Genomic DNA, 27,805 nt, shown 5'->3' on the forward strand with positions numbered 1-27,805 from the left:
ATTGTCTCAAGGACAATGCGAAGCTGGGGTTCATGATCTTCTTTTTGTTTGGAATAGACTAGGGTATCGTCGAAGAAGATGAGTACGAAGTCATCAAGATATGGCCTAAAGATATCCTGCATTAACCTGTTGAAGGTGGCAGGCGCATCCGTGAGCCCGAATGACATAACTAGGAACTCAAAGCGTCCATATCTTGTGTTGAAGGCCGTCTTTGGGATATCTTCTTCCTTGATCCTTATCTGATAGTAACCAGATCTGAGATCAATCTTGGAGAGAATCTTCGCACCCTGAAGACGGTCAAGAAGCTCATCTATTCTAGGAATAGGGCACTTGTTCTTAACAGTTGATTGATTCAACCCTATGTAATCAATACACAGTCGAAGCGTTCCATCTTTCTTTTTCTGGAACAGCACAGGAGCTCCCCATGGTGAACTGCTAGGACGGATGTAGCCCTGATCTAGCAGTTGCTTGAGTTGCTCCTTCAGCCCAATTGCTTCCGGGATGGATATTCTATAAGGCCTCTTTGCAATTGGCGTAGCTCCCGGCACTAGCTTGATCTCATGATCCACTTCTCTTTGAGGCGAGAGTTCTGTCAGCTCTTCAGGAAATACATCTGCGTACTCCTTTAGCCATAAAGGTTCTTCACTAGACTCCTGCTTCTGATCTAGCTTATTAAGCTTAATCAAGTAGACAGGCAGTCCCTTTCTAACTCCCTTTATAATCCGAGATGCTTTAGCTAATTGAATTTTCAGCTTTCCAGCCTCTCCTTGAGTTGTGACCAATTCCCCTTCAGAGTTTCGAAAGGAAACTTGACCCTTTCCATAATGAATGTGGGCATCCTTAGGTTTAAGCCAATCCATTCCGAGTAAACACTCATGGATACCTAAGTTAATGACCCTGAATTTGACCGAAGTCGTCTTTCCTTCCAGAAAGAGTTCCACCTTAGCAGTTTGCCTGGTACAAGTGACCTCACGACCATTTGCTAATTCCACAAGCAAGGTAGATGCTTCTACTGTGGCTATTCCTAATCTTCTTGCACAAGCTAGTGAGATAAAGGAATGTGTATTGCCACAATCAATCAAGGTTTTGAAACCTTTACCTTGATAGTTCGATGATGTCTGAATCACCGAAAACTGGCGATTCGGGCCTTTCTTGTGAAGGGCGTCATGGACTGTTGCCCTTTCAACCTCTGCTTCCATGGTCGGGTCTTCTTCTTCGCACAATTCCCTGTTGGCAACACAGACGGTTCTTCCTCTGCCTCGGGTGGCGGCTCCTTGGCCACGGCCAGTTCCTTGGAAAGGTGCTTGACGATGTCCTCCGCCAAGCTTGGGACATTGCCTTTTGAAATGAGCGGGCTCGTTGCAGTGGAAATAACGGAGATTTCGGCCATTGCTTTGGGTAGGGACAAAGTTATTGACATTATTAGTCCTTGCTTTCTTTCTTTGTTCCCGGTTTTGACCTTGAACTCTCTTCGCTTGGGGCCTATATGCTCCTCTGTTCTGGTCATTATAAGACCAAGTTTTGTTACTTCTTAGCCTAGCCTGCACCTCCTGAATTATGGGCGCAGCTCGAATGAGTGCGTCCTATAGGTCTGTTGGGCGCATAGATTCGAGACGGATATTCACAGGTGGGTTTAAACCGGCACAAAATTTCGACACCTGCTGTGTCATGTCCATCTATGGCACATACTTCAGAAGTGAGACGAATTTTGAGTAGTATGCGTCAAGAGTGAGACCCAACTGTTTCAGCTCGTAGAACTCATTCATTTTCTGCGTGCGATATGCAAGTGATAAGTATCTTCCTTGCACAGCTTTCTTCAGCTTTTCCCAGATAATAGATACTTCCGAGATCCCTTGATCTCTGCACCGCTGCTTTCACAAGAGCCTGGCTTCGCCGGTGAGCTTTAGCTTGGCGAGCATAGCCTGGTTGGCGGGTGCAGTACCGGCCGCTTCAAAGTAATCTTCCATGGACTCTATCCAAATCTCAGCATCAGCTTGGACAGTCCTTCCTTTCCCGTCAAATTCCGGCGGCTTGATTTGCTTGAGAAGAAACTTCTTCTCCCGGATCACGGCCGTACTTGATGTAGGGGGCGGACTAGGAATCTGTACCTGGGGTTGTGCTTGGATAGAGGATTCTTAACGTTATAACTCGCTAATCGTTATGATTATATCTTATACCCAATTCAGCTTTCAGCCAAGAAACCAAGCCACTTAACTTTTTATCAATTCTCATAGACAAGATAAACATTGATAAAAAGAAGTCTTATTTCATTTATATGGGCATAACCCTTTCGGAGTACAATAATTCCTGGGATGATAGAGCAACTGTTACATTAGTTCGGGGAGAATAATGTTGTGTTACATTTAGCTACGGGAACTGGATAATAGTATGGTTTCGGGTCATGGATCTTTAGGAATCGATAAGTCATCCGAAGATTAGGGTATCCTTTTCTTTGGTACCCATTCTTCTCGTAGCGTCCCAACACCTTGATCCTGTCGGCGGGGATTATGTGGGTCACTTCCTCGTATACATATGAGTTCAGTTCAACCCTCCGACCTTCGATATGTAAAGTTGAGTTTACGTGAGCCTCCACAAAAATGAATAGCTTTACGATCTTCAAGTCCTCCAACCACTTGATCCTCTTTAGATTGGTTCGAAGGTACGCAAACCGGTGGGCAGCTATGTAGTAGATTCGTGAGTCACCCGTCCACCTCCATTCCACGTACAAAGGCGATGGATTATAAATACGGTCTAGGATGTTTATTATATCGATCCTTTGTCGATAATCCGAGGAATGCATCGCGGTCATAAACATGACTCGGAACACTAAGAACCTGTTCCATGCTTCATAATTCTACAAGACAGCATCGAAAGCCAGGAAATGTTCTTAATAGCAACGTTTGCTTTACTTCTTCTTATTAAGATTTCTTATAAAAACAAATCCTTCGTTGGTTCGCTCTAATACCAACTGTAACGTGTCCACCTCTTCCCTTTCAGGACATGTCTTAGCAGTCCATTGGAAAGAGAGTCTAGAAAGCTCCACCTGGCACTTCCATGGAATGTTACGGGGTCTGCGATCTAGGACTTTCCGTGTCTACCACGTAGCGGAAGTATTCCCCCCGTTCCCACTTAGGACCGACCTGAATCAGGTTTTCCCCTAATGGCCATTTTCCTAAACGGCAACTAGTGTCGAATCCCAAGCGAACTATTTTATGCAAAAACGCCAGGGCCGAAGCGGATTCACGTTGCACTTGGTTCAAGGAGAATGGAAAACGAGAGGGATGCAAGACCCATCTAACGGCGTCTTCTGGTCACGGAATCATGATTAGATAAGAAGCAGGGTTTAGGGTGTCTTCTTATCCAATCCATTCCCAATTGCACTAGGCCAACAATGTTCGGTCCTAGGGGTTTCAACTCAATCCGAGTTTCAACATTTGATCGAGTGATCCTTAGGGTAGAAACCCTAGATCGCTTCTTGCAAGCGTGTCCAATTGTCCCTACATTCCGTGAATGTGGGTAGGACCTTTGGGTATGAGGGTTTCAACTAGGCAACAAGTGCGAAACTAGGTCAAGTCCTCACGTGCTAAATCATAGTTAGCTCTTCGAGTATTTATTGTATCCATTTAACCATCCTATGCGAATCCTTTGCGGTTTAGGTGTTTTAGGTAATCTAGTTTACTTGTCTTACGACGAGGACAAACCAATCCTAGGGATGTTAATTTGATCTAAAAGGGGAAAACTAGTTGCATTACGTCGGAATTCACGTAAGCACGCGATTCATTGTCTCTACGTACGACTAGATTCACAATTCCTAACTTTTCTTGTTAAGACCAAAGCACATGTTAAATTACGGCATAATTTTCATTGATCCTACTAGGACTTGCATTCACGAATCATGCCACTAAGCTTTTAAGATTTTACACTTAAATGAACCATGCAGCCTTTCCCTAAGTGTACACTTGATGAATGAATTTCTTGCGTACGTCGAATGTGCAACATGCAACCTTTTCCTAACTACTAGGTAGTTAAATGAGATTCATGCCAATTTGAAGCTAGAGTTAACCAATTTCATGCAACCCTTAGAATCTTTTCCATGCTTTGCAATTTCCTACGGTTGATAACGACTTTCTTAATGAATCATTACGAAGAAGATTTGTCTAAAAATGCGACATGCGATTTAATCTTTCCATGCATAATCGAAGGTGTACTACAAAAGTTTCGGCTTTGTAATGATAGTCATTAGTTGTTCTAGACTCGTCACTTTGCAATGCACAAAAGGCAACTTGCTAATAAGGTACTAAAATGCATAGACACCTTATGTTCTTTTTCGTTCATTCCATTGAAAGTACACATGACCAACTTCGTATCGTGAGTTACTTCAAGTAAATTTCAAATAGCAAATTTATTTCAATCGCAATTAGCTAGGTGGATTTGACAAGCATAAGTGTATCCTAGTTCCATGAAATAACCATGCATAATTGCAATACTTCTACGTAAATCAAAAATAGGAAGAAAACCTGGCCTTGTGGGCTCGGTGAAACATCCACATGAATACTAGGAGATGATCCTCATGCAGGTGCGCCTTGTGACTTTTTAGGGGCCATCGTAGACGTGATTTCGGCTTCTGGTTAGCCTTCGCGGTCTACGAATTACTCGCCTTGGTATGCAGCTTTAAGATCTTTGTCCGTCTCCCTCGTATGCGGAAATTCCCTTTGAAGTACGGATGCTTGACAAAAGTGCCGACTTGCGGAATTTGGCTTATGGAAGGCCTTAGGGTTTGAAGCTTGGGCCGTCTTTATTTTGGAAAAGAGGGGGTTCGCGAAAGGGTTCTTGTGAAGGGCCTTGCGGGAATCGGAGGCTTGAGAGTTCTTCTTCTTCTTCTCTTAAAATTCCGGGGCTAGGAATGGTTTTATGGGGGCCTTGCGGAAAAGGGAGGCCTATGAACTTCTTATTCCCTTCATAAAAATTCCGGGGGGGGTGGGGGGGGAAGATCTAGCGGGAAGGGGGTTTAAGGAAGCCCCTCTTCTTCTCTTCAAGGACCGGGGGTAGGGATGGGCTTGTGGGTGATTGGGGGGAAGGGCCTTTATAGACTTCGTCTCTTCGTCTTCAAAATCCCGGGCTAGGGATGATTGGTGGGAAGGGGCTTTATAGCTTCCTCTTCTTTAAAGTCCCGGGATGGGCTTATTGAGTGATTGGTGGGAAGGGGGCTTAGGGAAGCCCCCTTAGAAGCTTCTTAAAGAAGGTTCTAAGAAGCTTCTGGGGTGTGCAGAACACTACGTGGAAAGGGGAAGGATAATAACCACGTGGAAGAGGGAGGATAATAGTAAAGTGGGATGGATGAAGAATGATTCGGAAGGCTTGAAGGTGGCACGTGGACCCAACGTCAGTCTGTGGCGTCGACGGCAGCAACCGGCGTTGGCGTCCGAAGGCGGCTTGGCTCGCATGGCAGCAGCAGCTCTTGCTTTCAGCGTGGTGGCTTCTCCAACACGACCTCTCCCTTTGACCACGGCACGCAGCTTCTCAGCTTCCTCTCCTCTCTCACGACTGTCCTCCTGCAGCGTTACGCAGCCTCCCTCTACCTTGTTACCCCCCCGAGGGGACCTCCCCCACGTGGGCTGTGCATGCAGCCCACGACTCCCCCTTGGTTACCACCTCTCCCACCTAGCCATCCCCTTCCCTCAGCCACGCATCGGCTGGGGGAAAATAAGTAAAAAAAATTGCAGTAAATTTTCCCTTGATCCAGTTAACCTCCTCCCAAGAGGGAGTTTTCCCGCGGTTTATGCGGTTTTGAACCCTGGTCCCGGTTTGCCAATGCGGAGGCCTTGATTCCTCGCGTACAGTTTACAGGTTACACTGCCGATAACTCCAATACCGAAAATAACCTTTGCATGAGTTTCACGCGGGGTGTGGAAAGTCAGTCTAGTAATATTTTGAAGTGGAAATATTACACATAGGGCCTCCAATAACTCGTCAAGTGTTGAAGGTTTTTACACAGTATTTGTAGTGCCTGTATCACGTTAACAATGAATAGATGTACCTAATCGATTGAGTTTCACATCCTCTCTCCAAGTGTCAAGAATGTTAGTTTAATTTGGTGACAGCTCCATCAACTCTTTCAATGGTAGGGAGCATATGCATCTTTGAAATATATCCTGGAATACAGAGATTAGCTGAAGAGGTGGATCAGGGTCATCAAAATTGTCAGACTTGGTTACATTTGGAATGCTTAGCTTAGTTCCTATGGCTGTTCTTAGCTTTGGTTTTAAGTTCCCTGGGGGAGCAGTGATTATTTTCAAGCATTTGTTGGTTGTGGTCAATTAATAAGTTGGTTTAGGGATATCATAAGGTTCAGGCTGTTATACTTAGTTCTGAAATTTTGCAGGGCTCTCATGTAGCCATCATGAGGTGGTTCAATTCGGTGGCAGTCCAGTTTTAAACTTACAAACTTCATCTTTGAACCACTGTTCAAAGGCTGAAGGCACATCAACAAAGTGCTATTGCAAAAGTTACATGCCCTCAAGAAAAGAAGACCGATTTAGGAGCACATGCTCACCTAAGAGTAATGTTATAGTGTATGCATCTAAAACAGAAGGGCTTCGAGTGGACAGCAGTGAAGATACTTCCCTCAAAAAATTTACTTGGCCTGATGGACAGGTGGGTAAGAAATTTAATCTACTTTTTTAAATCACTCAGTTAAGTGTTTTTTTGCTTAATAAGTTACGACTATCAAATAAGCTCTAACCCACTTAGTTCTGCTGTGGCAAAAGGATTTCAACCTGGTAGAGGTGAAAGAGTTATAAAGGGAAACAGCTTTATTAATTAATATCCTTATATGCACAGTTGTTCGTTTACATAATTTACTCACGGACATACAATTAGAATAAAACAAGTTGATTGATTATTTTCCATAATGTGTGTTCTCCCGCCCATACAGGAGAAAAATTACAATTTCACGTGCTGCCTCATCCGTCGTATCTACACGTCATGTGCTGCCTCATCCGGCGCACCTGCACGTCACCAAGATCAAATCCACCTATAGCTAGCATTCATAGGTGTACAATGGAGCAAAAGCTTGAAGATGACTGCAGTATCCTAGCTGATTTGGTGGCAGCATACCTGTAGGGAATGTGCACAGTGAAGGGAGCAAAACGCAGTCCTCCGGGCAGTAGAATATTGAAATAGATGCTGAAAGATGAAGGACAACAGTGTAGGGAGCAAAACACAGTCCTCAAGGGTGAAGAAAACACAAAACGCATGTATTTGATGTAGGACTGATAAAGAGCATGTAACCTGCTGTAAACGGCCTGCATCTGCTGCAAATGAAGCCTTCATAGAGTGGTTGATGGCTGGGAACCATTGTCTGGGGGTTGCAGTGGCAGTAGGAGCTAAAAACACACAATAATAATGAAGATAATCTGCTGTACCAGTTTAGGGAGGAGTGAAACTAGCAAATGCAGCAGTAGGGATGATGAAGAACAGGTTGCCAAGCTGAAAACACAGCAATCTGGAGTGTCTGACGGTGATGTGAAGAAGACCTCTAGAATGAAATCATGTGCTAGTATCTGCCAAGGTAGGGGTGTGGACAGCAGTGGTAGAGGGCTAAGGCTAAAGGTGTGATGAGGAATGATGAAGAATGAATGAGACAGTAAGTGTGGAGTGGAGTGGAGTGGAGTAAAGAACGGATGAATGCCCATGCCCTATTTATAGGCACATGAGCCATTGAACTCTCTTGGGTCATGGCGCTCACTGAAGTGTCTAGTGTGGTGCCTTGGCTCTCTTGGGTGGTGCCAAGACACTAACTATTGATACAAAGAAAGCCTTTTTGGGGCTTTGTAAATGGAAATCAAAATAAGAATTAAGGTAATTAAATGAACTTAATGAATGGATTTCTCAGCAATGTGGATGCATCTTTTCCTGCCATTTAGGATAATCTAGCCCTTAACTCATGGAATTGTATCCAATATGGCAAACACGTGCTTTTACATGATAAATATCAGCTTATCTGAATTTTCTGCATGTGTGTGCATAATCATCAATGTGCAGATGCATCTGGCCATTCAACTCTTAATTTCTCCTGTCCAATGGGCTGCTTGTAAGAAAGTTTTCAGATCAATAACAACCCAGTTTTGTTCCTACAATGGTTTAACTCATGATTGTTCAGTGGTCACTGCTTGATCCTCAAATGCTCAGAAATGCTTCAGTATCCATTCAGCATTCATCTTTGCAGCCTTTGCTCAAAGCTAACCTTAGTTTTTTTCATCCTCAAGCGAGTTTAGACGTTATTACTAGCGCAGAAGTTTTTCTTATGAAGGCAAGTTAGGACTCTTCATGGAGGCAAATTATGTTGTAGATTTCTGTGCAGTCACTTCATAGTATTGATCCACTTAAAACCCAACACGAAGTACAAAAATTTGAAAATTTGAAAAGCCCGCTCACATAAAAGGGCAAGGGTTAATTGTGGAACATACCACAAAGCCAGCTTTTCTCATGACAGCAAACAGTTGAAAGCTTCTAGATGCAGATTACATTGGTACAGCTGTTATTTCAACCAGTATTCATCATCTAGTTGCTTTTCGAACATGCTTGCTCAACCAGTAGGCTCCTAGTTCTGGTGATCTGGAACAGTGAACTAGAGATGGTGCAGGCACTGGCTATCAAAGTCTCTTTCTGTACAGCTGCCTTTCATGATCTCCATGAGAATGATGGTGAACTTGACTCTGCAATTGACCTGCTTCTCAGGTTGATCTTCTTGTTCAGCCACTTTGTCAAAGTAATTAGAGAGAGAGAGACAAAATCCCGTCAAAACTGGAGAGAGAGAGAGCATTTATGAGAGAGAGAGAGAGAGAAGAGCGTGATGGCGAGGAGCGATGGCGGAACTGGCTGCGACGGGACGTTCTTGCTGCTGCGCTTTTCCCTGCTCGTTCTGCTCGTCTAGGGCAGCGCGTCAACCAGGATTCGGCTCCTGCCCCTTGGACCTCGCGGCTTTTATGAGGTGCTGTTGAAATCGGAAACGCATCGAGCTGAGCTCCTGTCCAGGTTGCCACTATTCTTTGATCGCCGCTTGGTCCATGTTGTACCATGGCGCCCTATGGCTGACTTCCAGCGTCTGCTTCAACGAGAATGCCCGGTGTGGGTGGAAGTGGAAAATTGTCCAGCGGTCTATTGGCCATTGTTGAAGGATGCGATGGCGGTTGTGGGAACAGTGCTGGTTCCCCCAAGCCTCAGGGCTATGAACCGAAACCGTTTATGCATGTTATGGGATACGGCCAGGAAAAGGCATGCGTGGCTTTGCCTCAATTGTTCTGGCATGCATCCTTTGCATTTTCGCCTGAAATGGGGCAACTTTGCCGGACACTGCTTTTCATGTGGTAAATTAGGGCATTTTATGGCCGAATGCCCGGAACGGCAACCGTCTTCTGAGGAGGCGCAGGTTGTGCTGCCCAAGGATGACATGGTGCTTGATGCCCCGACACAGGAGACCCTTCAGCCACCTACTGTCATGGATAAAGGCAAACAACAGGTCCGGGGTTTGGATTCCCCTAGCACTGATTGGATTGAGGCACGACAAAAAAAAGGTAAAAAGTTGGATGCAGGCCTGGCGGATCCTGGGCCTAATGCTTCCCAGGATTCCGTGCGCACGTATACGCGCAGGAAAGACATGGTCACCTCATAGCAGGCTGCGCGTACTATGGCCCCGTCTGCCCTCCGTAATCCGTCTTCAAGGAAAGTCTATTCAGATGGCCCCAAGGGCCCACCTGCTAAGCTGGCGTTTGATGCAAAAGGTAATGTGATTACACCTTGGGATCGGCGTTATCCCCGCCCCACTCCCAAGGCAGTGGATTTTCCTTTTACCTCTAAAGCAGGTCGCCTGAATTCGTTTGCAGTATTGGCTGATTTTCTGGATGAGGGTGTCCTGGATGCTCTCGCGGAAAAGGTGCAATCGAGGCAACAGGTGCCTCGTTCTTGACTTCCTTTTTTGAAAATATATGAAGATAGCCACGTGGAATGTGCGAGGCATTTGCTCTCGCCATAAGCAACATACCATGTGGACTGTCTTGCATGAGAACCAGTGGGATGTATTGTGTGCAGTGGAGCATAAAAGTCACGGTGAAGCAGGAAAAGTTGTGGATTGTCATGGATTCCGTCTGTTTTATGCAGGGACACATGCTACGCACTATTCGGGCGTGCTGATGATTGTCCATGAGAAATACCAGCCTGTTCTTGTTAAAAATGATGTGCAGGGCCGCTTTCTGGTAATCGAAGTCTTATTTGAAGGAGAGATTTTATGGTTGCTGGGACTCTATGCTCCGAATGATCCCGCATATTGACGGGATCTATGGTCGACTTTGCAGGGCTCCATGTCACTTGGCCGCAGGGGGTTTTTGATGGGAGATTTCAATATATGTGTTGACTCTTCTCAGTCCACTTCAGGGCATTCGGTAATGGATACGCCGGAAAGCCGGGTGTGGAACTCCTTTGCTTTGCACGTACTTAAGCAAGATCTTTGGTCGTGGCTTCACCCTTCTGTTTCAGGTTTTACTTTTCATTCCGCACAATATGCAACTACTTGGTCGCGGTTGGACAGAATGTATATCATGCAGGGGGATGATTTTCTTCCCGAGATGCTGGAGATGGTCTTGCAGCAATATGCGTTGTCGGACCATTTCCCCCTCCAGCTTGAGATGCGGGCACAATCTATTGCACCTTTTATGCAGTTGCTTGATAGGCTCCCTTTACGCTTCAACTCCTCTTATTTGAAGCATCCAATTTTTCAGGGCTATATGCAGCAATTGATTGAGAGGTTCTTATTGGACTTCGCCTCTGAGGGCTTGGCTTCATTTGCACGCCTGCTCTCTAATGTGCAGCGGGTTGCTCGGCAGTATGGGATTCATTATGCCTCTCTTTGTCGCCGACGTCGACATGCAGCAGAGGACTTATTGGCCTTGGTCCGTTCCTTGCTCCTGGACTCCCCAGATGATGATTTTCTGTTGTCACTGGAGCGGCGTTTGGCCCATCTTATCCAAGTATTTAGCTTGAAATCTTATCAGCAGGCCAAGCTGCATAACTTGACTGACACATTGCAAGATAGTGCCTGCCAGTCTCATAAGTTCTTTCGTGCCTTGCATGCTTCTCCGGCTCGCGAAAATATGACTCGACTCCAGGATTCGGAAGGTCGCATGGTCACTGATCCGCAGACCATTATCAATATGTGTAGAAATTATTTTATGGATCTTTTTGGTTCTTCTCCCTTGCCTTCTAGCCAGGTTACACATGCCCGCTCGGTCTTCTATCATCTGGTCCGCCAGCAGGTTCCATTTGATATGCAAGCCACTTTGGAGGCGGATATTTGCGAAGAGGAGGTTATGGATGTTTTGTTGCACTTGCCTAAGGATAAAAGTCCTGGTTGGGATGGTCTCACTAATGAATTTTTTGAGCACTCGGCCACGCAGTTGGTAAAGCCATTGGTGGTCATGTTTCAGCACGTTTGGGAAACAGGGGTCATGCCTTCTTCATGGAAAGAAGGCCTTATCAAACTGATTCCAAAGGTCCCTTCGCCGTCAAAGCTGCAACACTGGAGACCAATTTCGTTGATGGGCGCGATGTATAAAATCTTCTCCAAAGTGCTGGCAAATCGGCTTCACAAGCACCTTCCAGCTATTGTGCACCCTCTCCAATATGGTTTCATTAAGGGCCGCAACATTTTGCATAATATCTTAAATGTGCAAATGGCTATTGACTATGCGCGGCACTCCAATCAGCAAGTGGTCTTGATTCAATTGGACCTGGAAAAGGCGTTTGACTGTGTGGACTGGTCTTTCATTGCAGATCTCATGTCTGCTATGGGCTTTGGTATCCGGATGTCCCGATTGATCTACACCATTAGTACTGCGGCTTCTTCAAGAGTTATGCTTAATGGTGGGGTTACAGAGCCATTTGTCCTTGCACGCTCGGTCCGACAGGGTTGCCCTTTGAGTCCTCTCTTCTTTGCCCTGGTGACTCACCCGGTCCTTTCAATGTTGTCCTCCATGGCGGCTTCTGCCCAGCTGGCAGGGTTGTCTCTTCCTTTGGGGCAGCACTTCATTAGCCAATCTTTGGCTGATGACTCCTTTATGATTTTGCAGGCGGACCGGGACAACATTCGCAAGGCATTAGATGTTTGGACGCTCTTTGGTCAAGCCTCTGGTCTTCGCATCAATGCCTTTAAGTCAGCCATTCTCAGTTGCATGGAGCGTGATTTACAGTCATTAGGCTGGCAGGGCCAGGTGGTTTCCCGTGGCTCCATTGTCAGGCATCTTGGATACCCATTAGGGGTGGATGTACAGCCAAAGGACCTGCTGGAGTGGATTTCACAAAAACTGGCCGCGAAGTTTATGTATTGGAAGTTGCAAGCCTGGCCGTTCCATGTCCGCCTCAAAGTGGCTCAGACAATTATGCTACCAATGCTAATGTATTTCCTGCCATTACTGCCATGGACGCCTACTACTTTGAAGGCTCTCACTCATCCCATTCGTTTCATGCTATGGAAGAAAGATTCACTGCAGGCAGGCATTTCCTGGATTTCATGGTCACATGCATGTACCCCTAAGCACATGGGTGGTGGAGCTATTTTGGATGCGGAAACTCATATGCTGGCTCTTCGTTGGCCTCTTTTTCGTGCCATGTGTGTGGATCATCACCCGTGGACCATCATAGCCCGTTATTTTCTTGAGGACAGCGGGCTCCGCCAGGGTAACACACGGCTTCGGGCCTCATGGTGGCACGTCCTTAATGCTGACTCTCGATTTTCCAGTCCCTCTTCCTCTTTGTTACTGCACTTGGTCGGCTCGTGGAAAGTGGTGCTCCAAAAGGCCCGTTGGCATCTTGTAGGGGACCGCTTGCAGACTAATTCCTTTCAGCTGGAATTGTTGGCAGTATCCAGATTACTTTCATGGGAAGATAAACATCAGCTCAGACCAAGATTTAATCGCATGGTCCGTTTGGGTGTGACTTCGATTGCGGATGCTACCCTTGCTACTCGCAATGTCCTCGCATCGTTTCGGACTGCTAGGAGACTTTTCAGGATCCCGCGCGGATACCGTGATTTATGGGGGAAGCTTTCGTCGAAACTTCAGGGTAGGCAACCCTTTCCTGCCCTGGCTATGGATCGCCCTTGGCAAGACTGGGACCTTGCAGGCCGGTTGAGTCTGGAAAAGGCCTCTACTAATCAGGTGTATCATCTTCTCATTAAACCAATGGCTGGGTGTGAAAGCTAATACTGTTTGGGGCCTGCGGAAATCACTGTCATGGTAACAGGCAACGCTGATGGAGGGATGGCGGAATAAGGCACCTTTCAAATGCAAGGTCTTTCTTTGGTGGGTAATGATTGGTGGTCTTCCTCTTGCCTCGGCCCTTTCCAAGCGTCGAATCTCGAATGGCAATTGTTTCTTCTGTACCACTACGGCGGAATCGGCCCGACATCGTTTTCTTTCTTGCCCGCTCGCCAAGAATATCTGGTCACTCTTGTCGCAAATCTGGCGCGCAGTGGTGGGGTCCTCACTGACCCCTTTCGATTGGGTTTTTGTGCGCCCAAAGTATCCCACACCGCCACCGTTACATATGAAGATCTTATTTCACTTTTTCAGATACTGGGGATGCTGGCACATTTGGACCACCCGCAATGCTTTTCTCTTTGATTCGGCCTCTAATGTACCGCGACATATTGCAAGGCTTAAAGGGCTCTTGCATTGGCAGCTAGATCTCATCAGGCACTCTGACTTGCTCCCTCGGGAGGATTTGCATTCCTGGCATTTGGCAATTGCCTCTGGGTCCTTGCCATGATTGGTGTAACCTTTTTAGTGTATTAGTCCAGGGATTTCCCACACGTTGGCCTAGGGCCCTCGTGTCTCTTGTACTCATGTAATCATGTAATCTTGTACTTTTTTCCGTAATTAATACACTTACCTTTTACGAAAAAAAAAATCCTGTCAAAACTCTCGATCCTTTGTGTTGTCTAGTTGCAGGGTGCCTCTTGCACTCTCGTCCTTTTGTGCTTGCTGAATCTGTTGTATCTGATTCATACATGATGGCCTAGAGCCATCCTGCACTTTGTAATCTTGTTATCCTGTAATTTTTTTTTCGTAATTACTATAATCACCCATTACGGGGGAAAAAAGAAAAGAGAGGATGTTACAAATCTACCTTGCCTTTCCCTTTTTCATCCACCTGGATGCCCTATTGTTTAAGGGTTTTATGAGGAACTTGAAGGGGAAGAGATTGAGGAGTGGCTAAGCAAGCAACATATGCATTGTCACACAAGTACTTGACAGACAACTGTCAGACTTGCCTATGTTAGATACATGCGTATGTTTGGAGATGACAAATCATTTCCAAACACCTCCATTTTCAAAAAGTACAATCTAACGAAATTTCCCCAAATTTCCAGACCACATACACACTAGACAAGTATATAACAAAGCTTTGGTGTAAAAAGTTTGTTGTAATTTATTTTAACTCTTGATTGCTGTTCTTTCTGAGAGGGTATGCTGAGATTGTATTGAAGAGCTTGTTTTCTCTGCTCAACTTAGAAACTCTTTCCTCCAAGCATTCTCCAGAAACATGAGACCTTTTCATATCTGCATCACACTTTAGAATCTTCCTCACCTTCTCGGGAACAAAAGAAGAGTAATGGTATTTGGACTTCTCATGCTCTCCTTATTGAACAGTAGTTTGAGTTGGCTACATCTTGCTGCATGGCCACTCAAGGGTAGTCAGGAAATAGTAATATAGACTTTGGGTGCAGAGTGATGGAATGATCTTTCTTGCAGAGTCTTTTGCTGGCTTGTGAAGAGCCTTAGCCAAAGGTGTGTACTGTTTGTCTAACTGAAAATCAAGGGCGCAACAAAGAGGTTCCACAATGACATTTGTCCAAGTCATCAATAAGGGCATTAGGGATGTGTCTTTTAGGCTATCTATAGGAGTGGACTGAATGAGGGTAGAATTTTTGGAAAGTGGTCAGGTTGTGTAAGAATTCCAATGCAACCTTCTTGATATCACTTCATTCTTATCCAATACCAAGGTTATCAGGATCTGGAATTCATTTACCTCAAGGAGGTGGGGGCTCAGAGATGCAGGATGACAAGGAAGTGGTTAGAGATAGTCATGTTGGAGGAGATTCCCACAAAACTTGATGAATAGCCCAATGGTCCCCCGGGCCAATAGTCTGTCCATTGTCCAAGATTAAAGTGCTAAAGTGTGCATTTTTAATTTATGCGAATGTATTACTTCTTGTAACTAGTCTTACATCAAATTAGTACCACCCTATCCGAGGGAGGCTAGTTTCGTGGTTCCATTGCAGGGATACCATTAAATCCCTTGACTTGGTGGACCTAAGGCACTTGATTGAAGGCCATAAGTTTTGTCCAAGTACTGAAATTGTGTTTAGCTAAGCATTTATAGCAAGCATGTCATCTTATAGTGAGATGGATCAAGTAGTGATGATGGATCTCATTGTGGAAATGCACATAATGAAGGGGAAAATGTAGTGCCTAATCTTGAAACATGCTTATAGCATGGGCAGCAAGGAGAAAATGTGGTTGTTGACCAAAAAGTAGGCCTTTACCAATGCCACAAGATACTAACGGCAACACCAATTCAATGGGTTTTGGATAGTTGGGCATGCATGTAATGATGGGGCAGCCATGATACTTTGGTGGTGGCACTATTTTCCATGCTATGGTGGATCAAGGACGGCATATGGAAATGTATGGCACAACTTTTTATAGTATGTAGTAACCAACACATGGTGTGCAAGGCCCAATGTATCTAGGTATGGCTGGTAATATGTATAGCTCTATGTATGGCAGCATTGACATACTGCTTAGGGCACAAAGTGACATGTTTGATAATGCATGTGCATCCCATAAATGCTTATGGGACTCAAGGAATGAGTGCTGGTCATGCAAATTCTTCTTTTGTGTCGGTCATGATGCAAATACAGTAAATGCACCCTTTTTGCAGCAATTGGTGTATGACAACTTGACTCCCAAGGGGCAGCAAAAGACTATGATGAGGGTGGAAAAGGGGTGAAGTTTGATTCCTTTAGTGGTGCACAAGATAGATTGAAGCCTTTACTTCTATTCAGTAGTTTGATGTAGTCTATTTGGGGGAAAACTTCACCAAAGGCAGCCACTTTCTTGAGGGGGAATGCATTGCAATGGTGGTGCACGCTCTTAATGCAATGTAGAGCACCGTCAAAATGGTTGCATCAAATTGGTTGACCGGTACTGTTGTTGAGGACATCACGACAACTTGGAACAAACTTGATGCAACGCAATGCAAGAACTTGGAATAGTATCATAATAAGTTTTGGGATGCCTTGCTGTCAATAACTTCTTATCGTAGAGTTTCTCTTCATGAGCAAGTGGAAAAGTATACTTGGGGTTCATGAGTTAGCCATAAACAGGCATTGGAAACTCCCTCATACCATTAAATGTCAGCAAATCTATAAAGATCAGCTGATGCATTGTTGTATGGGAAAGATTCGGGCTTCCAAGAAAGTGGAGAGAAGTCAAAACTTGAGAAAAGGGGCAAATTCGAAAATCAGCTTGAAAAGATGTCAAAATAGCAAGGAAAGGGTTGGAAATGAGTTGCACAACGTAGACAAATAAATGCTTTGTTTGTGAACAGGAGGGTCACATGGCAAAGGACTATCCTAATAGACCACATAAGAAGCCTAAAATATTAGTTGGATTGATGCTAGATGTTGTTAGTGACCAGCCCAATGATGATGCTACTGAGTTATATGGAGCATGGGGTAAAATCAAATATGAGTATGCTTCAATTTTTTTGATAATGAAGCACGAGCCAATTTTATCTCCAGAGATATGGTATCCCATCTAGGCATCAGAGATGATGAGATAGGATCCATGGAAGAAGTTGGTATGGCATGCAAGGGCCATCTAAAGCTTGTCACAGAGCTCATCGGAAAGCTTCATTTTGCACATTCAGGGATATGTGGACTGGGAAGAGTTCTTTATTACTCCACTTGAGGGTTGTGATGTCTTGCTTGGTATGCCTTGGTGCCATTGTATGCATGTAATGATTGATTCACTTGGTAAAATGATCACTATTTAGCATAAGGGCAAGACCCATACTTTGGATGTAAAGTTCAGAGGTTAATTTGTCCCTGTTGTATCAATTGTTGCCATTTCCAAAGTAATGAAAAATTACCTTTCAACATACTTGGTCTTTACTAAGGATAAGGTTGATAATGAAAATGTTGGCAACATGTCAAAGTTAGAGAAGAATTGCATTTCATTTCTAGAAATGTGTGCTGATTGCTTCTCTTATCACTTCTGGGGTAGGTACTGCTTGAAAGGCCAAAAGATCATGGCATAGATCTTATCCCTAGAAGTAGCCCATCTAATAAGCCACCCTACAGGGTAAGTGCAATCTAGTAGGAGAAGATAGTGAATCAAGTGAGTGAGCTGTTTGAAAAAGGGCTGATTCAACCTAGCTCATCTCCCTTTTGTACTCAAGTACTTTTGATGTAGGAAAAAGAAGGTTCATGGCATATGTGCATTGACTATTGCACTTTAAATAAAATCACGATAAAGAATTGATTCTCGACCCCTCGGATTGATGATGTTATGGATAGATTGGAAGGGGCAGCCATATTTGGCCATATAGATTTGAAAAGTGGATATCATCAGATATGCATTAGATCGGAGAATGTGCTCAAGACAACTTTTAGGACATCTTTTGGATTGTATGAGTTTTTTATCATGCCTCTTGGACTTATGAATGCTCGTGTCACTTTTAATTGAATGATGGATTGCATTTTTAGGCCACATAGCGAATTTGTGGACACCTTCTTTAATGACATGATTGTCTACTCAAAGAATGAGGTAGAGCATAGAAAGCATTTGAACATTGTGTTCAATGAGCTATGCAAGCATAGACTAGTTATTAACGACAAGAAAAGTGAAATTTTCTTGTATGAGATCCACTTTTTGGGACACAGTGTGTTAATTAATGGTATTTATATGGTCCTTGCAAAGGTTGAGGCAATACGTTCATGGCCACCTTTGAGAAATGTACATGAGATTTGTGAATTTTTCGGTCTATACTCTAGTTACATGATGTACATACATAGTTTTGCTGAAATTGCATCTCCATTGCATGCTTTGTAGAAGAATGGTGTGCCTTTTAAGTGGATAGTAGTGGAAATTTAGGCAATGGAAAAGTTAAAAAAAAAAAGACTAGATCTTATGCTTGTGTTGCCAGATCTAAGGAAGTGATTTGTTGTTTAGTGTGATGCATGTAGGAACAATATAGGAGCTGTTTTAATGCAAGATGGCTGAGTTATGACATATGAGAGTCATGTTCTCCATGATGTAGAGAGGAATTTGTAGGTTTACGAGAAAGAATTGCATGCTGTAATTTATGCACTTTTGACATGGAAACACTATCTTTTAGGGGCTGATTTCATACTGCAGATAGATCATCAGACATTGCACTATTTTTTGACTCAAACTAAGTTGTTTGAGAAGCACATGAGATGGGCCAACTTCTTACATATGTTTCACTTTCAAATTGTTCACATAGATGAAAAAAAGAATGTGCTGGCTGATGCATTGTCATGTAAGGCTCAGATTTCAATTGTCACTATGATACATCACACTGAGTTGAGTGTCATGAAAGATTAGTATGCTGTTGAATGTATATGATCAGCTTTGCAATGGCGAGAGGCATGGGTACTTTGTGCTTAGAGATCGTTTCTGATGATGCATGGATAGCTGTATGTCACAAAGCAATTGAGGTCTAAATTGATGAGTGGAGTCATGCTCTTCCTTATGTAGGACATAGAGGGATTGATGCTATAGTTAGAGCAGTGGAGCATTAATTTCATTGGCCTTCTTTGAGACACGATATTGAGTAATGTTGAAAAGTGAAGTATGATAGGTAAAAGATGCTGGGTTTATTGCAGCCCTTGCCTATTCTAGATAGGCCTTGGCAGAGCATTGCTATGGACTTTATCTTTGAGCTTTCTAGAACACCTATAGGGAATGATGGGATATGGACAATCATTTGTAAGTTCAATAAGCAAGGCCATTTCATTCTGGTAAGAAAGAAGATAAAGGTTGATTATATGACACACTTATTTTTGCAGCACATATTTAAGTATTATGGCATGTCAGAGTTGATCATCAATAATTGAGACCCTTGGATGAGTGGTTTATTTTGGAAGGGGCTCTTTGAAAATATGGGTACCACACTGAAATTTTCTTTGTCCTTCCATCTACAAATAGATGGTCAGCAAAGGCAAATTCTATGGTGCTTGATCTCTTGAGATGCTATGTATCTGAGCATAAGTCACACTAGGAGCAATATTTGTCTTTGATAGAGTTTGCATAGGATAATACGGTGCATAGTTCCACTAGCAAAGCTCCATTTGAGGTTGTGGAAGGTAGTAAGAAAGTGCCTCCTATTTTGCATAAAGGATAAGATCTTTGAGGCATGTAGAAAACATGGATGTAGCTTGTGCAAAGGTTAAGTATGCTCTTCAAACGCCTTAAGAAAAGCACAAGAAGGCGACTGATTGCCATAGACATGCTTTATTGTTTGCAGAAGAAAATTAATGTTACTGCATTTTGAAAAGGCAAGGCTGAAAAAGATAAAAGATACATAGAGATATTATCCAGAGTTGAGTATGAGATACTATGGGCTCTTTCAGGTGTTGGGGGGGGGTTAGTGATATTGCTTATAGGCTGAAATTGCCTCCACACTAGTAGATACACAATGCCTTTCATGTGAGCTTATTGAGGCCTTTTCAAGGTGATGTGCCTGAGGATGTATCCGCTGAAATTCAGCTAGAGGTTGAGGATCTAGATGAGATTTTGGTACATAAAGAGAGAAATATCAGAGGTAAAGTTTCTAGAAGGTATTGGGTGAAGTTTCAGAACTACTCACCATTGGATGCTAAGTGGATGGAAGAGGATGACTTAGCAGACCACCCTCGGTTGTTGCAGCTTATGTCGAGGCTTTCAATTAAAGTAGAATTTAGACCAGGCTTAGTTAGGTTCAATAGAGCAAGGGTCCAGAGCATTACCTGATAAGGGGAGGTAGTAGTTCCACTCCTCTAGTGATGGACAACTCTCATGCATATTGGATTCGTTTTGAGTCTTATGTTTTATGTATGCTGGCTGAAAATTTTCAGCAAGTCTTTGGCATTAGCATGGTTAAGCAACATTGGTTGTGAAGAAGTCTGTGGAGTCACTGCGAGGGTTTGCATTGAGGAAACACAGAGTGTACGACCACGATAGAAGCACAAGGAGACAAACTCAGACACAGAAAGCAAGACTCAAACCCTAAACACAAAACTCAAAACTCAAATATAGAAACTCAAACACAAACAGAAGAAGGGAGAGAGAGAGCACAATTTTGAAGTGAATGAATGTTGTAAATGAATGTAAGAGTGTGGAGTGTGCTCAATGGTAGAGTAGTGTTTCAGAGAGTGACGTCCACTAGAGACGGATCCCAAGTTTGTGACCACTAGTTGGCATATAGGAAGAAGGGGATGTTGTAAATGCAAGTGTCAGTTGATGCTGAACACCTAAATGCAAGAAGAGGGAGTGTGAAAGAGGGTTGGTGATAGTCAAAGGCTGTAAACACAGCCAATGAGGAGCTGCCTGATGAAGATATTTTGTCGCCTAATGAGGAGAGCCTATCACTGATGAGGAGAGGTTGTTGCAAGCTGTGGAAGGCTGATGCAAAGCTGTGTATGCAGTCACCGAGATGTGGCAGCTCCAAATGCAAGCAAAAGAGGGCTAGAAAGTGTTGCAATGCTGATGGAGGAGCGAAGGTGTGGCAGCAATCAATGGGGCTGGATAGCCATGTTTGTGGGGGCCCATGGCTGAAATTTGCACACAAGGGTGAGAAACCTGCACAAAAAGGGATTAGACTGAATGGGGGCAGCCTATCTATTTATAGATGAGGATGGACCCTTCCACATTAGGGTTTCATTGAACTCTCTCGAACCACGTCTTGTTTTAGAGTTTTCATAAAATTAAGCTTGCTTGGGGCTATTTAAGTGGCTAATCAACATGGAATGCATTTCTTAGCTCAATGCTCCCTCTCAGGCTCAAAATAGGGTGAGAAAGGAAGGACAACCCATTTTTTCCAAGGCGTCCCACCCCAAACTAGCCAGGGCATCGGACAAAGGGTGCACGGTGGCTACGCAAAGGCCTACGACGACTATAGAGGCAATGGTTATTTTACCGAGGGAGTCCAAGTAGTCACCCCAAAGAGGACAAGGCATCGGACAAAGGGTGCTCGGCTGCCAAGTGGCCTACCAAGTCCTACAAAGGAAGATGGAACTATAATCAACTTTGATTTGTTTTGTTTTGTTTTGTTTTTTTTTTTGGGTTTAAGTGAGAGATGGTTTGTGCTTGATTGAGTAACACGAGAAAATGGGAGAATGAGAAGGGATGGTTAGGCCAGCCCATCACAAAATAGACAAGCTATCCATCCACTCAAGGATGTCCATGGCGAGGAAATGGTGATGAAGGGTGGTGTGGTGTACAAACCGTTGGTGGAAATAGTTTAGGATCCATCCAGTGGTGCTTTGCACAATGAGTATGCTACATGCTGTGAAATACAATGCACTAGGTGTCACTTGGACAATGTCCCTTGTGGGGAAATTGTTCACTTGCCCAAGCGCCCTAGTACAAAGATGATGAAGTCATACAATGCAAAGGGTAAAGGTACAACAGGGGGGAAGGTTGATGTTGAAGACAAGTGCCGAAACCTGTAGAATACCAAGAAGAGTAGGAATCCTCTCTCAACCTTGAAGGTCAATGCCGAAGGAGGAAGAGGAACCAAATACTGGTCATTGTACGGCGTCGAGAACCATGATAAAACGAATCATTCCAACTAGAAGAGCTAGGTAGAAGTCACCACCATGATAGCATCAAGTGAGACGATCCGCCTCGGGAGGGGAAGCCTCCATGCTCCTAGAAGAGCAAAACTCCTAGGAAGATGAAACCATGAAGGGAACGGCGCACATCCCATGTCTCTAGCTCATGTAGGACTAGACAAACCTGCATGTTAGCCTTGCACTAAAAACAAATTCTGCAAAAGAGAGCAAGATCTACAATCGCAGAGGTCAGTAGTGAGATGCTCTAGAAAAACAAAACAAAACAGAAATGGAAAATTAACTGAATGAACAAGTGCAATAATGCAAATGTGTATGGGTATGTAAATGCAGTGAAATTCTTAAAAATGAAAGGTATATGAAGAGCCCACTCTAGGCTGATTTTGGGGCAACATACAGGTGGTTTTTTGCTGCTGTTATTTATAGTAAAACAGGACTGAAATCATGCATTAAGGCCCATACAGGGATTTCATTGGTTTCTTTGCTTACTGTTACTTGGTTTCATAACCAATTGATGGTAGCTGCTATATGATACAGATGTTCTTGGATTGGATATAAGTTTTGAAGCTTATGTGACTAAACTAAGATGACTGGTTCTGCCAGGGTGAGATATATGATCTTTACTAGGTGTGGCAGGATTTGAGGTTGTTGGTAGTAGAGGTACTTGAGTCTTGTGTAGTTGTGCAATCCTCTTGTCATAGATAGAGTAATGGAAGCAGCGAAAGTCTGAATGGAAGAGCTTCAAACAAAAGGTGAACTCACCTGATGCTTGCCCAATGCAGTTCCAATGATTTTGTCCAAGCTGGTTTGGAGGTCTACCATCAACACCTCTACTCTGGAGATCACCATTATGCTCACCACTTGCACAAGAAGCACAGAAGAAGGCCTACTAAAAGGTTACTTCAAATCAGCAGGAGTTATTAGGAAAAGGAAAGCCATCAAGGTTATCTGTAGGCAGTCTTGAGAAAATAAGATGGATTATCCTGGCAGCTTTCCAACCAGACAATCGATTGAGTTAGAGAGAATACAGAGCATAGTGCAGTGTAGGATGTGCTTTAGAGAGAGCGTTGTTGATGAGTGATGCTTGATCCCTAGTGAACCTATTACAACACCATAGAAACATGAAATGGGGAACGGGGACGGGGACAGGGACTCCAAACCTAGGGAATGGTGACGTGGGAACTGGAACGGCATTTAAAAAATTAAAATTCATGAAAAAAAATTAATATTTCACTCATAATCCATGTGGAATCTGGAGTGTTAAAACTTAAAACCAAGGTATATAATCCACAAGGACAAATCATTTTAAGGTTTAACTTTAAGATATCATGCATCATTCTAAAACTACTCATTAGAAATTGAATTGCAACTTACAAGGCTCAAGAGGTAAGCTATTCAATTATAAATAATAAAATGCATAATACATATGCCATAAATGATAAAACAATGAACAATGAACTAAACTTTAAAGTCTAAACTGAAAGAACATGCCTATGGTCCCATTGCCCAAAAACTTAAAAGATTACAAATATGAAGTCTAATCTTTGAAAGAACATACGCATTGCCCCCAAAAAGACTACAAATATAAAGTCTAATCTCTAGACTGAAGTAGAATGCGGCATGCCAAAATAGGCCAAAGGGCAACTGCAAGACTCAAGTACAAATATAATATCGGCATGGCACAACTGTCAATAGCCCAAGTGTCACATTGTCATCAATGATCATAATATCATATACAATGTACATGTGTCATGTATCATGAGACTCATGATAAGTAAACTAAATCAAAGATCATCATCATGATCTGAGGCTGCTCTAGCTACTCCTGAAGTGCCAGCCTCATCATCATGTGTACCATGAATTGCTGCATCTCCCTCAATATCAGCATGTGTCTCCTCTTCTTGCTGCATCTCCCACTCTGCGAATGGATTGGGCTTTGTTGTCATACTGTTACATAACATCCTCAAATTAGTACTAACAAATACTAGATCGTTTGCCCTCTCCACACCAAGACGGTTTCTCTTCTTTGAAGCAATGCGAGTGTATGTACTCCACAATTGCTCCGAACAAGAGGAGCTAACTGACTGACTCAAAATACAGATGGCTAGTTGCTGCAACTCAGGACCATCTGAACCATAGTCTTGGTTCTATAACATAAAAGCTGATCTCTGATCTTTCGTCTAGTGTCATGATCAGGCACTAGACAAGACAATATAAGTCTCCATGCATCCATAACCTCAGTGTCATTCTCCTGACCCTTGCCCTGGAACTTAGGATCCACAACAAATGCAGCTGCATGCATGGGTATGCTATAGGAGTTCCACCTCGTCACAACTAAATGGTGTATCTCCTCATACGCCTCATCATTTGGTGCCAACTCCTGCAACTTTTCATTCAGCCTATCCATAGCCTCATATACCTTGCCAATGCAAGGTTGCATAACATCCATAATCCTCAATAAATGTACAATAGGTGATATCATAGTATCTATCCGCTTTACATCATCCCAAAAAGTGGAGTTATTTGCTTTCTCCAAGCGTAAGAGACCTGTAGGAGTATTTGCCAATGTTAATGAGGTAAACTCATCACTAAGAAATAACTGCCTCAAGGCACCATTGTATTCTCTTAACTTGCCTAGCATCAAGAAGTTAAAGGCAAATCTGGTATCAGAGTATTTTAAAAGTGTATTCTTTGACCGCAAAGAGAAGTGATGGCGAAGAAATTGGTGATTCAAAACAAAGCTAACCATTTGAGCTCCTTGCTCTATGAGAGGTGCAATCCATGACAGGCTACCAATATCCTTTAGTAGGTTGTTCAAGCAATGAGCTATACAATATGAAACTGTGATATGCGGATAATATCCTTGGATAATAGCACCTGTTGCCCTATTTGCTGGCTCTCCATCCGCAACAAATCCCACAACATGCTCTGGGCCAATAAGCTCAATACCTGTAACTTACTCTGCTGCAAGTACATCTACTGACTTTGGTGTCCCCGCTGCATCATGTGAAGATATGAAATACATTTTTCCACAAGAATAAGCAACCATACCATGAATGGATCGCTTGCATGTAGCACTCCAACCATCAGCAATCAAGGAAACTCTATTTTTAGCCCACATGCTCTTTCTAGTCACTGCTGTTTGCTCAACAAGGCGCTTTTCCTTGTTGAGCAAAGTTGTGTGTAAGGTCTCTGATGATGGAGGTACATACGAATGGCCATACTCACCAATCTTCTTGCACATTAATTTAAAATACTTTGACCTGGCTGCACGAAATTGATTGTGGTCATGATAAAAAAAAACGTGCCACTGATGTATCCACCTCTTCCTTCTTCTTGGGATCCCAACTAGCATCGAGTGTGCTCTGTCTACGTGCAACATGTGGTGCTGTTGATGCCATGGCCGATGCAATGCCTACAGTAGGTGTGGAGGTAGCACTTCTTGATACTGACCCTGCTCTAGATACATCTGATGGGAATGGTGTCACAAAAGTTGCAGGGTCAATTGCAACACGTCGTGGTCTAGATGCAAGATAAGCTTGTTGACTTACTACACGGTCACGAAGCTCCCTTTACTTCTCCAAGGTCATATTGAGACAAAACTTTGGCTCATGTAGGAGATGAGCTCGGACCTGATTATGTATAAATATTAAAACGGAACAAGTCGCAATTGGTATTCCATATTCTAATATTTAAGTAGCTTTGAAAAACTAAAATCAATAAAAATTCGAAATACAAATGCTCGGCTCAATGGATTAGCTTGTTTGCTCCACTAGTTCGCTTGTATGGGCAAAGCTTGCAAGTCCATGGTTGAGATCCTCCACCACTCAATGGGCAGTCGGCATTTATTTATTCCCACCATGACCAATCATCGGACCTTCTTCCTCGACCACCAACCTGACGAGCGGGGCGGGAAGATGAAGCCATTTCAGGTTGAAAATTGAAATAAAAATGGCTAGAGAGAAGTGAGAACTCGAGTCTTGAGAGAAGGGAGAAGGGCCAAGGCTCAAGAGTCAAGACTCACTCAAGAGTCGAGAGAGAAGGGAAAAGGAGAGAAGGGAGAAGAAGAAGAGAAGAGGAGAAGAATGGAGAACTTGGAACTTGGAGAAGAAGGAAGACTCAAGAGAAGAGGAGAAGAAGGAAGAGAAGGGAGAAGGTCCAAGGAAGAAAGAAGAAGAGAAGGGAGAAGTGAAGAGAAGGAAGAAGGAAGAAGGAAGAAGAGAAGGGGGAAGGAAGAGAAGGAAGAAGAAAGAAGAGAGGTTGGAGGCGGGAGGAGACGGGGGACTGGCACGGCGCAATAGGGAACAAGGGATGCTGCGGACTGGTCACGGGGGCAAGAACGGGCAGACGATCTCGGGCAGGAGTAGCACGCAGGAGCCGGGCGAAACGCACAGTTGCAGACGATCTGGGCGGGAGCAGCAGCTGGCTGAAGGTAAGTTGGTGCCACGTACCAATTCACAACGCGTCCCATGACGGCTTCGTGCCGGGGGGCGGTTCCGGCTGTTTCCTGTCACTATGTACAACACACATGTTGTGGCGTTGGGCTCCTATGGGGTGTAGTGGGGGTTTTGAAGTTTGTTGTAAAGGGAGGCAGAATATCTCTTGGTTTTTGATACAATCATCATAGCAGAGCCTTTCTAGTGGTTCCTCAGTACTTTCAATTCCGTGTTACTGTCCTTCAGTTGTTTGATTACATTTTTGTTTTACTTAGTTACTCCTTAGGAAGGTTTTCCATGGTGAGTTTCATAATGAAAAGACTATTACTGTTAAGTTTCCCACGAAGCATTTCCACTTTTTTTAGGAAACACGTGTTTGATGAAACTTTTGCCAACCAATGATGCAAGTAGTAATGTACTTCATTTAAGAGTTTCAGTCAGAACAGGAATTCAGAAGTCATCAAGAGATGGAGAGGATATAGGGGTGCATCGTCTATTTTAGGGAGGTGGCAAGGTGATTGTGGGCCACCATTTGGGAGCACCAACAGATTTGGGCAGGCGGAAGAGGTGAGAGAATGCATGTGCATAATTTAAGAGGCAGGAGGCAGGGCATGCTAAAGGCTGGAGTGTAGCGTTGATAGTGATGGATGGGGTGGCTGTGGACAGCTCTGGTGGAAGAGAAGGGCAATGGAAAGGTGAAGAGGGGAGTGAGCAAAAACCATAGGTTAAACGAAGGATTCACAACAAGTGCACAGGGGATGCAAGTGCAGAAGCTGCCAACTCAACTGAAACATAGGAAATCCAAATTTTGATCCAAATATCAAACTTGCTTGTTATAAGCTACTTCTGTTGGACCAAGAGACTTTTCAGTTAAGCATTCCCTTTTTGCTGCACCTTAAATGTCTTACTTGCAAAATTATTCCAGGCAACTTTTTAGTCAACCATTTCCTTATTGCTGCACCATAAATGTCTCCCTTACAAACTTATCCAGGACTTTCTGGTTAACCATTCCCCTATTGCTTCACCTTAAATGTCTCTCTCACAAAAATTGCTCTCAAAATTCTTTTCTTTTTTATTGTTCGCAAGATATGGTAGATAAATTGATGCTTGTATAAATGAAAAATTGTTTGGAACTTTCAGAAACCAAGAGTTTGCATTTTAGGAGGTGGTTTTGGTGGACTATACACAGCCTTGCGCTTGGAGTCCCTTGTGTGGCCTGCAGATGCAAAGCCACAGGTATGTATCCTGTTGCTTGACACTCAAGAAAGGTTATTGCGATAATGTTTTATGGTAGATTTATCTACATTCTTTTTGTCTCCATGTATCATTGATTTAATAAGAAATAATTTGTCAATTGACATGATTCATGCAAGTTTAGCCTTTCGAGCTGCTCTCAGGCATCTCAAAGCTTTCTTCCTTTCAACTTACATTAACCTTGTAGGACACATGCATGTGA

General features: G+C 43.6%; 1 protein-coding gene across 3 annotated transcripts in view; it reads left to right on the forward strand.

The window, feature by feature from the left end:
* Window positions 1-27,805, forward strand: part of NDC1 (NAD(P)H dehydrogenase C1) — a 167,472-nt gene that overhangs the window by 32,400 nt on the left and 107,267 nt on the right. For all 3 annotated transcript variants that reach the window (XM_087668363.1, XM_087668362.1, XM_087668364.1), the window contains exons 3-4: window positions 6,383-6,654; window positions 27,490-27,585. In XM_087668363.1, coding sequence (XP_087524489.1) covers window positions 6,383-6,654; window positions 27,490-27,585 — 368 coding nt within the window. The remainder of the gene's footprint in view (window positions 1-6,382; window positions 6,655-27,489; window positions 27,586-27,805) is intronic.

Source organism: Lygodium microphyllum, chromosome 26 (assembly GCF_053477565.2).
Source record: "Lygodium microphyllum isolate KBCC chromosome 26, Lygodium_microphyllum_v1.1.10, whole genome shotgun sequence".
Taxonomy (NCBI): Eukaryota; Viridiplantae; Streptophyta; class Polypodiopsida; order Schizaeales; family Lygodiaceae; genus Lygodium; species Lygodium microphyllum.